Source organism: Rhinopithecus bieti, unplaced genomic scaffold, assembly GCF_001698545.2.
Source record: "Rhinopithecus bieti isolate Rb0 unplaced genomic scaffold, ASM169854v2 scaffold_33515, whole genome shotgun sequence".
Classification (NCBI taxonomy): Eukaryota; Metazoa; Chordata; class Mammalia; order Primates; family Cercopithecidae; genus Rhinopithecus; species Rhinopithecus bieti.
The window spans coordinates 231,576-243,310 of NW_016814192.1; the positions used below are offsets into that span (position 1 = coordinate 231,576).

Genomic DNA, 11,735 nt, shown 5'->3' on the forward strand with positions numbered 1-11,735 from the left:
GGCCACTTTTTTTTTTTTTTTGAGACAGAGTCTTGCTCTTGTCGCCTGGGCTGGAGTGCAATGGCGCGATCTCCGCTCACTGCAACCTCCACCTCCTGGGCTCAAGCAATTCTCCTGCCTCAGCCTCCTGAGTAGCTGAGATTACAGGCGCCCACCACCACGCCCAGTTATTTTTTTGTATTTTTAGTGGAGACAGGGTTTCACCATGTTGGCCAGGCTGGTGGTGAACTCCTGACCTCAGGAGGCCTTGGCCTCCCAAAAGTGCTGGGATTACAGGCGTGAGCCACCACGCCCAGCCTGGCAAATCTTAAGTGCCCAGAAGAGCCCAAAACATAGCATCAAAATAAGACTGAATCTATGTAACATCCTAGGAGAGTTCCACATTGTGCATTTCTTTAATAAAGCTCCCAATGTTTTTTATTTCTTTCCACAAAGTTAGATTTAATTGATCATTTTCAGCCTAAAACTATAAAGATAATATTATCAGCAAGATAATATTCCCATTCATCCAGATTAACTTTTGTAAAATTTTCCACTACTGAGATATACTTGACAAAAATAAGATCTGTATGTGAAGTTGAAAAAAATTATGGGTAGAAGGAGGGAGAGTGGAATAACTGAACATTCAGCATATTATCAAAAAGAATAGGACATGTTTTGGAAATACTCTTTTAATGACTAAAACAAAATAGAGACAGTCTTATTCCTTGCTTCCAGCAAAATCTATACCTACCAACTAAAGCAGGTAACTATTGTAACACTATTTTTAGTTCCAATAATGGCCTAAATAATTAAGCAGTTGCCAAAAAGGACAGTCAGGTTATTAATTTTTTTAAGTCCTGCATTATGGATGAATAAAAAAAAAATCAGAGAACATCAGTAAGGTAGGTAGAATGCTGCAAAAGACAAAAATTCATGATTTTAAACGTGATTCCTCAATTCTTTCTGTGTACCACTCAATGTTCAAGTTCCTAAGTCATAAATAATTCGTATGTAAGTTTATATATAATTGCAAATGTTCATATCATGGCAAGTTAAATTGAATGAAGAATATTTCAAATGCATGACTTCATATTTTTAGAAGATACATCAACAACAGTAATTCATATTACTTACTCATCTGTCTATCTCCATAGCTGATGGCTTCCGCCAGAGGGCTCCATCCCTGAGCATTTTTCACCTTGACTGGAGCATTGTGAGCCAAAAGTAAATGGGCACATTCTGCAAAATAAAGTAGTAATAATATCAAACATCATGCAATTTTTAGAATCTCTAAATATAAATATATAAAAGCTTAATATAACAAATTAACATAAATAGATGAAATAAACACTGTAACATGTAGAATTATGTAATGTGAAAAATTCCTGTGTATCTAACTAAACCAGGTAATTTCAGATCCCTAGATTTAAAAAGTATCCATTCTACTACCTAAAAGTAAATTGGATCTCTCTGCAAAGAAGGTATCATGTTCCCTAATAATTGTTCCCGAGTATTTTTTTCATGTTTTCATACTCTAAAAGATAACCCAAGAACTTCAAGATAGATTTACATGCAAATATCTATCAGCTAGTAAAACCCAAAAGAGGATTTTTATGTCCATAATGTCAAATAGAAAGTTCATTTTTTATTTCAGAAACAAAAGTGCTTTCAAAAGAATCAGTAATGTTTCCTATAAACACTTATTTTCAAATTTTATAATTCTTATTGTTTGGAAAATGTTCAAAAAAGGGGCAAAACTTGGCTTATGATACAATGACAAATCTAGATAGTTTTTCAAATAATCAAAAGAAGTCTAAGGTATAGACCTTTCTATAGGTTGAGAAAACTTTTTCTTTAATTAAAATAAAAGTTGGCTGGGCGCAGCAGCTCATGCCTGTAATGCCAGCACTTTGGGAGGCCGATGCAGGCAGATCACGAGGTCAGGATATCGAGACCATCCTGGCTAACATGGTGAAACCCAGTCTCTACTAAAAATACAAAAAATTAGCCAGGCATGGTGGTATGCGCCCATAGTACTGGCAAATTGGGAGGCTGAGGCAGGAGAATCGCTTGAACCCGGGAGACAGAAGTTGCAGTGAGCCGAGATTGCGTCACTATATTCCACCCTGGGTAACACAGCAAGACTCCATCTTAAAATAAAATAAAAAGTTTATTTAACAGGAAAAAAGTTAAAACTGAGGCCCACGCCATGTGCGGTAGCTCATGCCTGTAATCCCAAAACTTTGGGAGGCCGAAGTGGGCCGATCACCTGAGGTTGGGAGTTCCAGACTAGCCTGACCAACATGGAGAAATACCATCTCTACTAAAAATACAAAATTATCCGAGCATGGTGGTGCATGCCTGTAATCCCAGTTACTCCGGAAGCTGAGGCAGGAGAATCGCTTGAACCCGGGAGGCAGAGGTTGCAGTGAGCCGAGATTGCCATTGCACTCCAGCCTGGGCAACAAGAGCCAAACTCTTTCTCAAAAAAAAAAAAAAAAAAAGACAGCCATCCATCCATTCATTCAATCAATAATTCAGCAAATATTTACCAAATGTCCATTATATGCAATTTCTAAATACCAGGTACTAGATAAGGTATTGCTATCGAAGAGGGCAATTCCTATGTTGGCATATAACATGTAAATTAATAACTAGAAAAGAAAAATAATGCAAGATAATGATAAGTGCTTTAAAAGAAGTAAGAGTGTCAAGACAGTGTAATGTGGGTTGGCTAAGGTGGAGAACAAATGGCACTACTTTAGCACTATTCCTAGTGATAGAAGAAATAAATACACTAGCAGGGAACTTTATTACAATAAGGTAAAATAAATACAGAAATTTCATAGCAGTGTTTCAATCTGGTAACAGTATATAAGAATATAGGTATTCTTATATACCTACATATATAAATAGGTATATAAGAAAATAAACGAATGTTTATTTTAGTGTTGTTTGTATGGCAATTATATTGGAAACAAAGTGAATGTCCACAGTAGGGCAATAATAGGCATGTTGCATCTACATTACAGTAATAATATACAGTCATTTTTTAAGACTAGAGTCATATTAAAAGTACAGAGAAGCTAGCTTGAATGGTTAGCCAAATTTGGGAAATTTAGCATCAAAAAGAATAATGGCTAACTAGTTATAACACATTGAAAAAAAAAATGGTAAGCCCATAACAACATCAAGAAATAAAAGGGAGGGCAGTAAGTTCTTACTTACAGAATAATCATTTATTCTACCTAATAAATGTAGAATAAATGATAAAATTAGAAAATTTAACATAATACCCATGTAATTTACATAAAACCCCATGTAACTGGTTTAGGCAAAGGTCTTTATTGAACGCTAAAGCCAGTAGGTAAAAAGCTTTATGCTGGAAACAGGATATTCACATGGAACCAAAGTATTGTCCCAAGAATATTTACTAATAATAAACAGAAAAATGTTCCTTTACAATGGATATATTTGAAGATCATCACTTAAACTATCTAACTTAGTGGCAATTAACAATGAAATAATCTGGTATTGTGTGTTTCCAGTGTGATATATGTAAAGTTCCTAATTTCACCTATGAAATATTCTATCCAGAAATGTTTAACCTGAATCTAATAAAGCCTCTATAGCTAATTTTCAATTCACAGAAAAAACAAAGGATAAAGAACAGGTTAAGAAACATGGAGAGAAAATGATCAGGCAAATCTGAGAGAAAGGACGTTCTACAAGTTAACTGGTCAAGTCTTTTCAAAAAGTTGGGCACAAAGGTGGGGAAAAGGTGAACAAACTGCTCTAGATTATGAGACATAACAACCAAATGCAATGAGTGACCCTCAACAGGGTCATGTTTCAATATAAAAAAAAACCTATAAATGACATTCTGGGAACAATTGGAGAAATCTCAATATGCATTGGGTATGACACGATATTTTAACGGTATCATTAATTTTCCTTGGTGTGATAATGATAATGTGGTTATGAAGGAGAATGTCTGTATTCTTAGAGGTGCATGCTGAAGTATTTGGGAGTAAAATGCATATCTACATTTAGGTTTCAAATGGTAAAACAAAAACAATATATACAGGCCAGGCGCACTGGCTCACACCTGTAATCCCAACACTTTGGGAGGCTGAGGGGGGCAGATCATCTGAGGTCAGGAGTTCGAGACCAATCTGGCCAACATGGTGAAACCTGTCTCTACTAAAATACAAAAAAATTAGCTAGGCATGTTGGCATTGGCCTGTAATCCCAGCTACTACGGAGGCTGAGGCAGGAGAACTGCTTGAACCCAGAAGGCAGAGGTTGCAGGGAGCCGAGACCGTGCCACTGAGTGAGACTCTGGCTCAAAAACACAAACAAACAAAACAAACAAATAACAACAACAACAAAAATTTATATATATAAAACATACAAAGATAAATTAAAATATGAAACAATGTTAATTATTGAGTCTATGCGGAAAGTATTTGAGTGTTTGTTGTGATCATCTTTCAATTTTGGGGGTATATTTAAAATTTTTTATAATAAAATATTGAGAAGGATAAAGGAATTAAATAAATCAAAAAAAGGAATCAATTAGAGCCATCCCAACAGGGTTAAAGGAATTTTCACGGTGTACTGCTAAGTGATACAATTCATCTGCTCAGCACAAAAGTATATAATGATTGCATTGTTTAAAAAGCAATGAGTAAGACTAGGTGCGGTGACTCACACCGATAATCCCAGCACTTTGGGAGGTCAAGGTGGGCAGATCACCTGAGGTCGGGAGTTCAAGACCAGCCTGGCCAACATGGTGAAATCCCATCTCAACTAAAAATACACAAAGTAACCAGGTATGGTGGCACACGCCTGTAATCGCAGCTACTCAGAGGCAGAGGCAGGAGAATCGCTTGAACCCTGGAGGCAGAGGTCTCAGTGAGCCAAGATAGAGCCATTGCACTCCAGCCTGGGCAACAGAGCAAGACTCTGACTCAATAAATAAATTAATTAATTAATTAATTAAATAAAAAGAATGAGTAAAAAACTACACACATGAATGTGTATGTTCAGACACATGCACAAATATTTCTATATAATAATAAGCATACAGAAATGTATATAAGAATATCTAGCAAGTTTTAACATGCGTTACCATGTTTATTGGAAAGGGGATTAACAACAAGAGGGAATGACGGCCAAGATAAAAAGAAAATTTTTTTTTAAAAAGAATGAAAACAAACGGACCCATCTCCCAAAAAAGCACTGGGTTTTGTAAATATGTTTGTATGTATACATGTATAGGGGAATGTAAACATGTAGGATATCTACAAATTTCTATAGCTATTTCATGGTAGACTTTTGAAAGAAAAGAAAAATATGGCAAAGTACTATCTGTAGGGATTCTACTTCCATGAAGACAAAGTCTGTGTTGTAAGTAAAGCATATGATATGAAAGGATATCCATGAGGCAGTAAATGTTAACTACATCAGGAAAAAAAGTAGAGAGATGATGCTTTTTTAAATCTATGTATTGTATGATTTCAACTGTTTCAACATGCATGTGTTAGTAACCAAAAAAAGTCATTAAAGAAAAAAATGGGCCAGGAGCGGCGGCTCACACCTGTACTCCCAGCACTTTGGGAGGCTGAGGAGGGTGGATCACAAGTTCGAGACCAGCCTGGCCAACATAGTGAAACCCCGTCTCTACTAAAAATACAAAAATTAGCTGGGCGTGGTGGCGCATGCCTGTAGTCCCAGCTACTCAGGAGGCTGAGGCAGGAGAACCACTTGAACTCAGGAGGCAGAGGTTGTGGTAAGCCAAGATTGCATCACTGCACACCAGCCTGGGCAACAAAGCGAGACTCTGTCTCAAAAAAAGAAAAAAAAAAAGAAAGAAAAAAAGATAATATAAAAATATTAAAAAGCAAGTTGCACAACAATATCTAAAGCAATACCTTAGAATTCATATAAGATTTACATATTATCCTAGACATGTCAACAATGTTTCTGATATGCCACAGACCCAGCGGAACAGATAGATGCCCTTCACTCACTAATCACAACTCAGCTGAAGTAGAGATTAGCAACTAACAAAAAATCAGATACTCATAGATATGCTAATAACCTATGACATAGTCTTATAATTTAAAAAAAAAAAAAAGAACTGGTGGCCAGGTGCAGTGGCTCACACCTGTAATCCCAGGACTTCAGGAGGCTGAGGTGGGTAGATCAGGAGGTCAGGAGTTTGAGACCAGCCTGACCAACACGGTGAAACCCCAGCTCTACTAAACATACAAAAATTAGCCAGGGGTGGTGGCACACACCTGCAATCCCAGCTACTCAGGAGGCGGAAGCAGGAGAATCGTTTGAAACCAGGGGGCAGAGGTTGCAGTGAGCCGATATCGCACCACCGCACTCCAGCCTGGGTGACAGGACAAGATTCCGTCTCAAAAAAAAAAAATTAGATCAATCAAATGTCTTCTCTCAGTAATGTTAACAATGCATAATAAGAAAAGAAGGTAGTTAACAATTAGGCACTAAGGCTTAAAGAATGCATAAATGTGCCAGGAAGAAGTCAAGACGAGGATTGTGGAAAACGCAAATTATGAGTAATAGAAATCACACATTTAGACCAGGAACAGAGGCGCATGCCTATAATCCCAGCACTTTGGGAGGTCAAGGTGGGCGGATCATGAGGTAAGGGGTTTGATACTTGTCTGGCCAACATGGCAAAACCCTGTCTGCACTAAAAATAAAAAAACTTAGCCGCACGTGGTGGCATGCACCTGTAATCCCAACCACTCAGGAGGCTGATGTAGGAGAACTACTTGAACCCGAGAGGTGGAGGTTGCAGTGAGCAGAGATCATGCCACTGAACTCCAGGCTGGGTGACAGAGTGAGACTCCATCTCAAAAAACAAATAAACCAAAAAAAAAAAAAAAAAAAGAAATCACACATTAATAAGTAAGAACTATAAAAGTGATCAAATACACAGAGAATCAATGAGAAAAATAGGACAGTTAGCTGGGCGCGATGGCTCACGCCTGTAATCCCAGCACTTTGGGAGGCCAAGGTGGGCGGATCACGAGGTCAGGAGATCAAGACCATCCTGGCCAGCACGGTGAAACCCCATCTCTACTAAAAAAAAAAATACAAAGAATTAGCCAGGCGTGGTGGCGGGCACCTGTAGAGCCAGCTACTTGGGAGGCTAAGGCAGGAGAATGGCATGAACCCAGGAGGCAGAGCTTGCAGTGAGCCGAGATCACACCACTGCACTCCAGCCTGGACAACACAGCAAGACTCTGTTTCAAAAAAAAAAAAAAGAGAGAGAGAAAAATAGGACAGTTGGAAACAATAGAATATCTAGAGTTATTAAAGTGAGAAACCTTATTAATTCTAAAGTTACTTTAGGAAAAAAATTAAAAATTGCAGATCCAAAAAAGACTGAAAATGAATTAAAATTGCAGCAACTGGTTTGAAAACCTTTCTCTGATGTTTTCAACCAAAAGGTTAAGAATTAAAGATTACTTTTTCTACATCATCTCGTAAAACTTCCTGAAACCTTCCTTAATTAAGTATAATATTCTTCTTCATTTCCATCCAAATCCACAGTTCAATAACTTCCCATGTGACATCACTAATATTAGTCAATGGACTCAGAAATTCAGAAAAAAATCAGTTTCTGTGGTGAAAAATTAACGTTATTCAGTAGGTTAGGATGCGTGAGAGGAGGAAAGCATGTAGAAGTATAAAAGATTCTCTTTACCTCAATCAAAATATTATTTGAAGGCCCTGGGAAATTTTGTTGTGTTTATAGACAAGTACACAAACAGAACATGCCCTTCAACAATGAAATCACTAAAGGTACAGTGTATCTTAAAAGAAGATAAAAGAGAATAGACTATCTAGGCTGAACAATGATATAATGTAAAAGCAATGTATAGAACACTAAGTAGGCCAGGCATGGTGATTCGCACCTGTAATCTCCACTTTGGGAGGCCAAGGTGGGTAAATCACCTGAGGTCAGAAGTTCGAGACCAGCCTGGCCAACATGGAGAAACCCTGTCTTTACTAACAATACAAAAATTAGCTGGGCATAGAAACACACGCCTGTAATCCCAGCTACTACTAAATGAAATCACTAAAGGTACAGTGTATCTTAAAACAAGATAAAAGGGAATAGACTATCTAGGCTGAACAATGATATAATGTAAAAGCAATGTATAGAACACTAAGTAGGCCAGGTGGGGTGGCTCTGTAATCTCAGCACTTTGGGAGGCCGAGGTGGGTAAATCACCTGAGGTCAGGAGTTCGAGACCAGCCTGGTCAACATGGTGAAACCCCATCTCTACTAACAATACAAAAATAGCCTGGCATGGTAATGCACGCCTGTAATCCCAGCTACTACTAGGGAGGCTGAGGTGGGAGAATGGCTTGAACTCAGCAGAGGTTGCAATGAGCCGAGATCATCCCACTGCAGTCCAGCCGAGGCAACAGAGTTAGACTCCAACCCCCCCCCCAAAAAACAAAAAAGAAACACTAAGTATAAAGTAGATGTTTTATTTTCTGCTACATATTCCAATCTCACTCTTGTGCAACCAAATATAAAAAATATAAATAGAATTTCAAGTTTGTTTGAGTTATTTTAAAAAGAGAATTATACAAACACATACATAAAGATCATAAGAAAAAAAGCAAAAAAAAAGGTGCATAACTGGAAAAATGCTAATGGATCAGTATGTAATCGGTTATGTCTACTCTATTTGAAAAGGATTCAGAAACAACAAATACCAACATTATTTGCAGATCCTGACTCATCTAACCAAGTGTTTCCCAAAATACATCCCACAGAACTCTAGTCTGTCAAGATACTTGTGAAAAAGAGCAAACATCAAATAACTGTGGGGAACTCTGACCACTATGGCCAACACATGCCCCAACTTGAAACATTACAATGCATATTAGCATATCAGATTTCTAACAAGTTCCACAACAAAGAAAACTTTTTAACTTTTATTTACCTAATATTTTTCAAATTGATTTGCTCTGGAAACTCTATTTTCTTCTAAATACCTTTCAATACCCCATGAAACTAATGTAGTTTTTCTCCTGTACTTCAATGGATGCAAATAAACTAATGTTTTATAAAATATATTTTAATTTGTTGTTGTTGTTGAAACGGAGTCTCGCTCTGTCGTCCAGGCTGCAGTGCTGTGGTATGATCTCGGCTCACTGCAACCTCCACCTCCCGGGTTCAAGTGATTCTCCTTTCTCAACCTCCCAAGTAACTGGGATTACAGGCATGTGCCACCATGCCCAGCTAATTTTTGTATTTTTAGTAGAGATGGGGTTTTGCCACGGTGCCCAGGTTGTCTCAAACTCCTGACCTCAAGTGATCTGCCCGCCTCGGCCTCCCAAAGTGCTAGGATTACAGATGTGAGCACCACGCCAGGCTGAAATACATTTTAAAACAGGCTGATATAAACATATGATGAAGCATAATAGTACATCTATCTAAAATTAGAATACCCTCTGTCAGAATATATTTGAGTGGAAAAATAAAATAAAATTAGAACCCTAAACCAGAGATGGCAGATAGGCTTCATTTCACATTCAAATCCTGGTAAATCCATATTAACTACTGAAGCGCTAAATTAGGAAGGATTCCAGAATAGCAATCAGATTTGGCAAGCTGCATCTTGGCCAACTTTGATAATACACCATATCCTTTCTGAATGGTTCTTAGTGGAAAAGAGGGCAAAGCAATACACCATTAAAACAGATTTTAGAGCCGGGCACTCCCAAGTTGAAACTGAAACTTGGCTACTTGACTCTAGGCAAGTTTTGGGGCTGTTTTTCTTCCATAAAATGGAGATAATAATAGTACTTCACTCACATGGTTGTTGTAAGAGTTAAATTAGTAAATACGTGTAAAGTACTAGGAAAAGCATCTGGTATATTGTAAATAATAAATTATAGTTATTTTCTAAAGTTTCAATCCAATGTTCTTTGGGAAAAAAAAAGCGTAAGTTTTTATTGATCAAATTCAGCTGACTATATCTGACATATTTTCACCAAGGTTGCTAGAGATGTCAATCATGGCCTGCCCTATGCACATTTCTGCTAAAGTAAACATACTTCCTCTGTATTCCTGATTCCGTCTCCTACCCCCAAATCTCACCCAAGTCAGTCTAGCTAACACTAATTTCACAGAAGCAAATACCTATCTTAAAGACAGATAATTAATAAATCCGCCATCACCCATCACTGTGGCTTGGCTTGAGATAAACTAGACCAATCAAACTTTTTGCTCAGAAATTTGGGAATCTAAGAAACCTGTCTAGTTAGCAGTGAACACTGAAACCAGAAAGTCACTAAAACTTAGGATCCTAAAAGAATTTTTTTGGTCTGTTCAATTTCAGTAAACAGAAAAAGTCAATCATGAAAAAGGAGAATACTGCAGATATACAGAACAGCAGACACACCATAAGAGATTGAAAGATGATAAGGAAATAGATAGGAGAATGACTGATTCCTCCAAACATCCTGGTTCCCACTCTTCCTGAGACCTGGCTGGTCCCTACTTCTTGAGTTTCTCTAATATGTAGCCTTTTAATGAATACCTCTTTACTTAGAAGTTACTCTAGTTAATCTTCCTTGTTAAAAAAAAAAAAAAGAAGAAGAAGAAGAAGAAAAAAAAAGCCATAACCATAACATTGAAGATACAGATTTGAATCACCAATTTCATAGAATTAAAATAAAAATTAAGGTCAGGCACAGTGACTCACATCCGTAATCCCAGTGCTCTGGGAGGCCCAGAAGGGAAGATTGCTTGAGGCCAGGAGTTTGAGAATGGCCTGGGCAACATAGCAAGACCTCATTTATAAAAATAAATTTAAAAGTTAGTTAGGTATGGTGGCATGTGCCTCTCTAGTCCTTGCTACTTGGGAGGTTGGAGACGAGAGGATCACTTGAGCACAGGAGTTTGAAGTTGCAGTGAGCTAGGATCGCACCGCTACACCCCAGTCTGGGCAACAGAGCAAGACCCTGTCTCTAAAATAAAAATTATACTACCCTGCAGATCATATGCTTCATTTAAACATTTGGACTTAAAAATCAAACTAGCAAAAGAACTTTGTTTTTCAACAAAACAAGTTCAAGCCAGGGCAACAGAGGGAGAACCTGTCTCTACATAAAATGAAAAAATTAGCCAGACATGGTGGCATGTGCCTATAGTCCCAGCCACCCTGAAGGCTGAGGCAAGAGGATCACTTGAGTTCAGGAGTTCAAGACTACAGTGACCCATGACTGCATCATTGCACTCCAGCCTGGGGAACAGAGCGAGACCATGTTTCAAAAATAAAATAAAGGCCAGGCGCAGTGGCTCATGCCTGTAATCCCAGCACTTTGAGAGGCCAAGGCGGGCGGATCACCTGAGGTCGGGAGTTCAAGACCAGCCTGACCAACATGGAAAAATCCCACCTCTACTAAAAATACAAAATTAGCCAGGCGTTGAGGCACATGCCTATAACCGCAGCTACTCTGGAGGCTGAGGCAGGAGAATCACTTGAACCCGGGAGGCAGAGATTGTGGTGAGCCGAGATTGCACCATTGCACTCCAGCCTAGGCAATAAGAGTGAAACTCTGTCTCAAAATAAATAAATAAATAAATAAAATAAAATAAAATAAAATAAAATAAAATAAAAACAAGTTCTGCGCGGTCGCTCATGCCTGTAATCCCAGCACTTTGGGAGGTTGAGATGGGCAGATCA

At 38.1% G+C, this 11,735-nt stretch overlaps 1 protein-coding gene across 1 annotated transcript in view; it reads right to left on the bottom strand.

Moving 5' to 3' along the window:
- Positions 1-11,735, bottom strand: part of ANKRD13C (ankyrin repeat domain 13C) — a 90,579-nt gene that overhangs the window by 57,197 nt on the left and 21,647 nt on the right. The window contains 1 exon segment of the mRNA XM_017849967.1: positions 1,117-1,221. Coding sequence (XP_017705456.1) covers positions 1,117-1,221 — 105 coding nt within the window.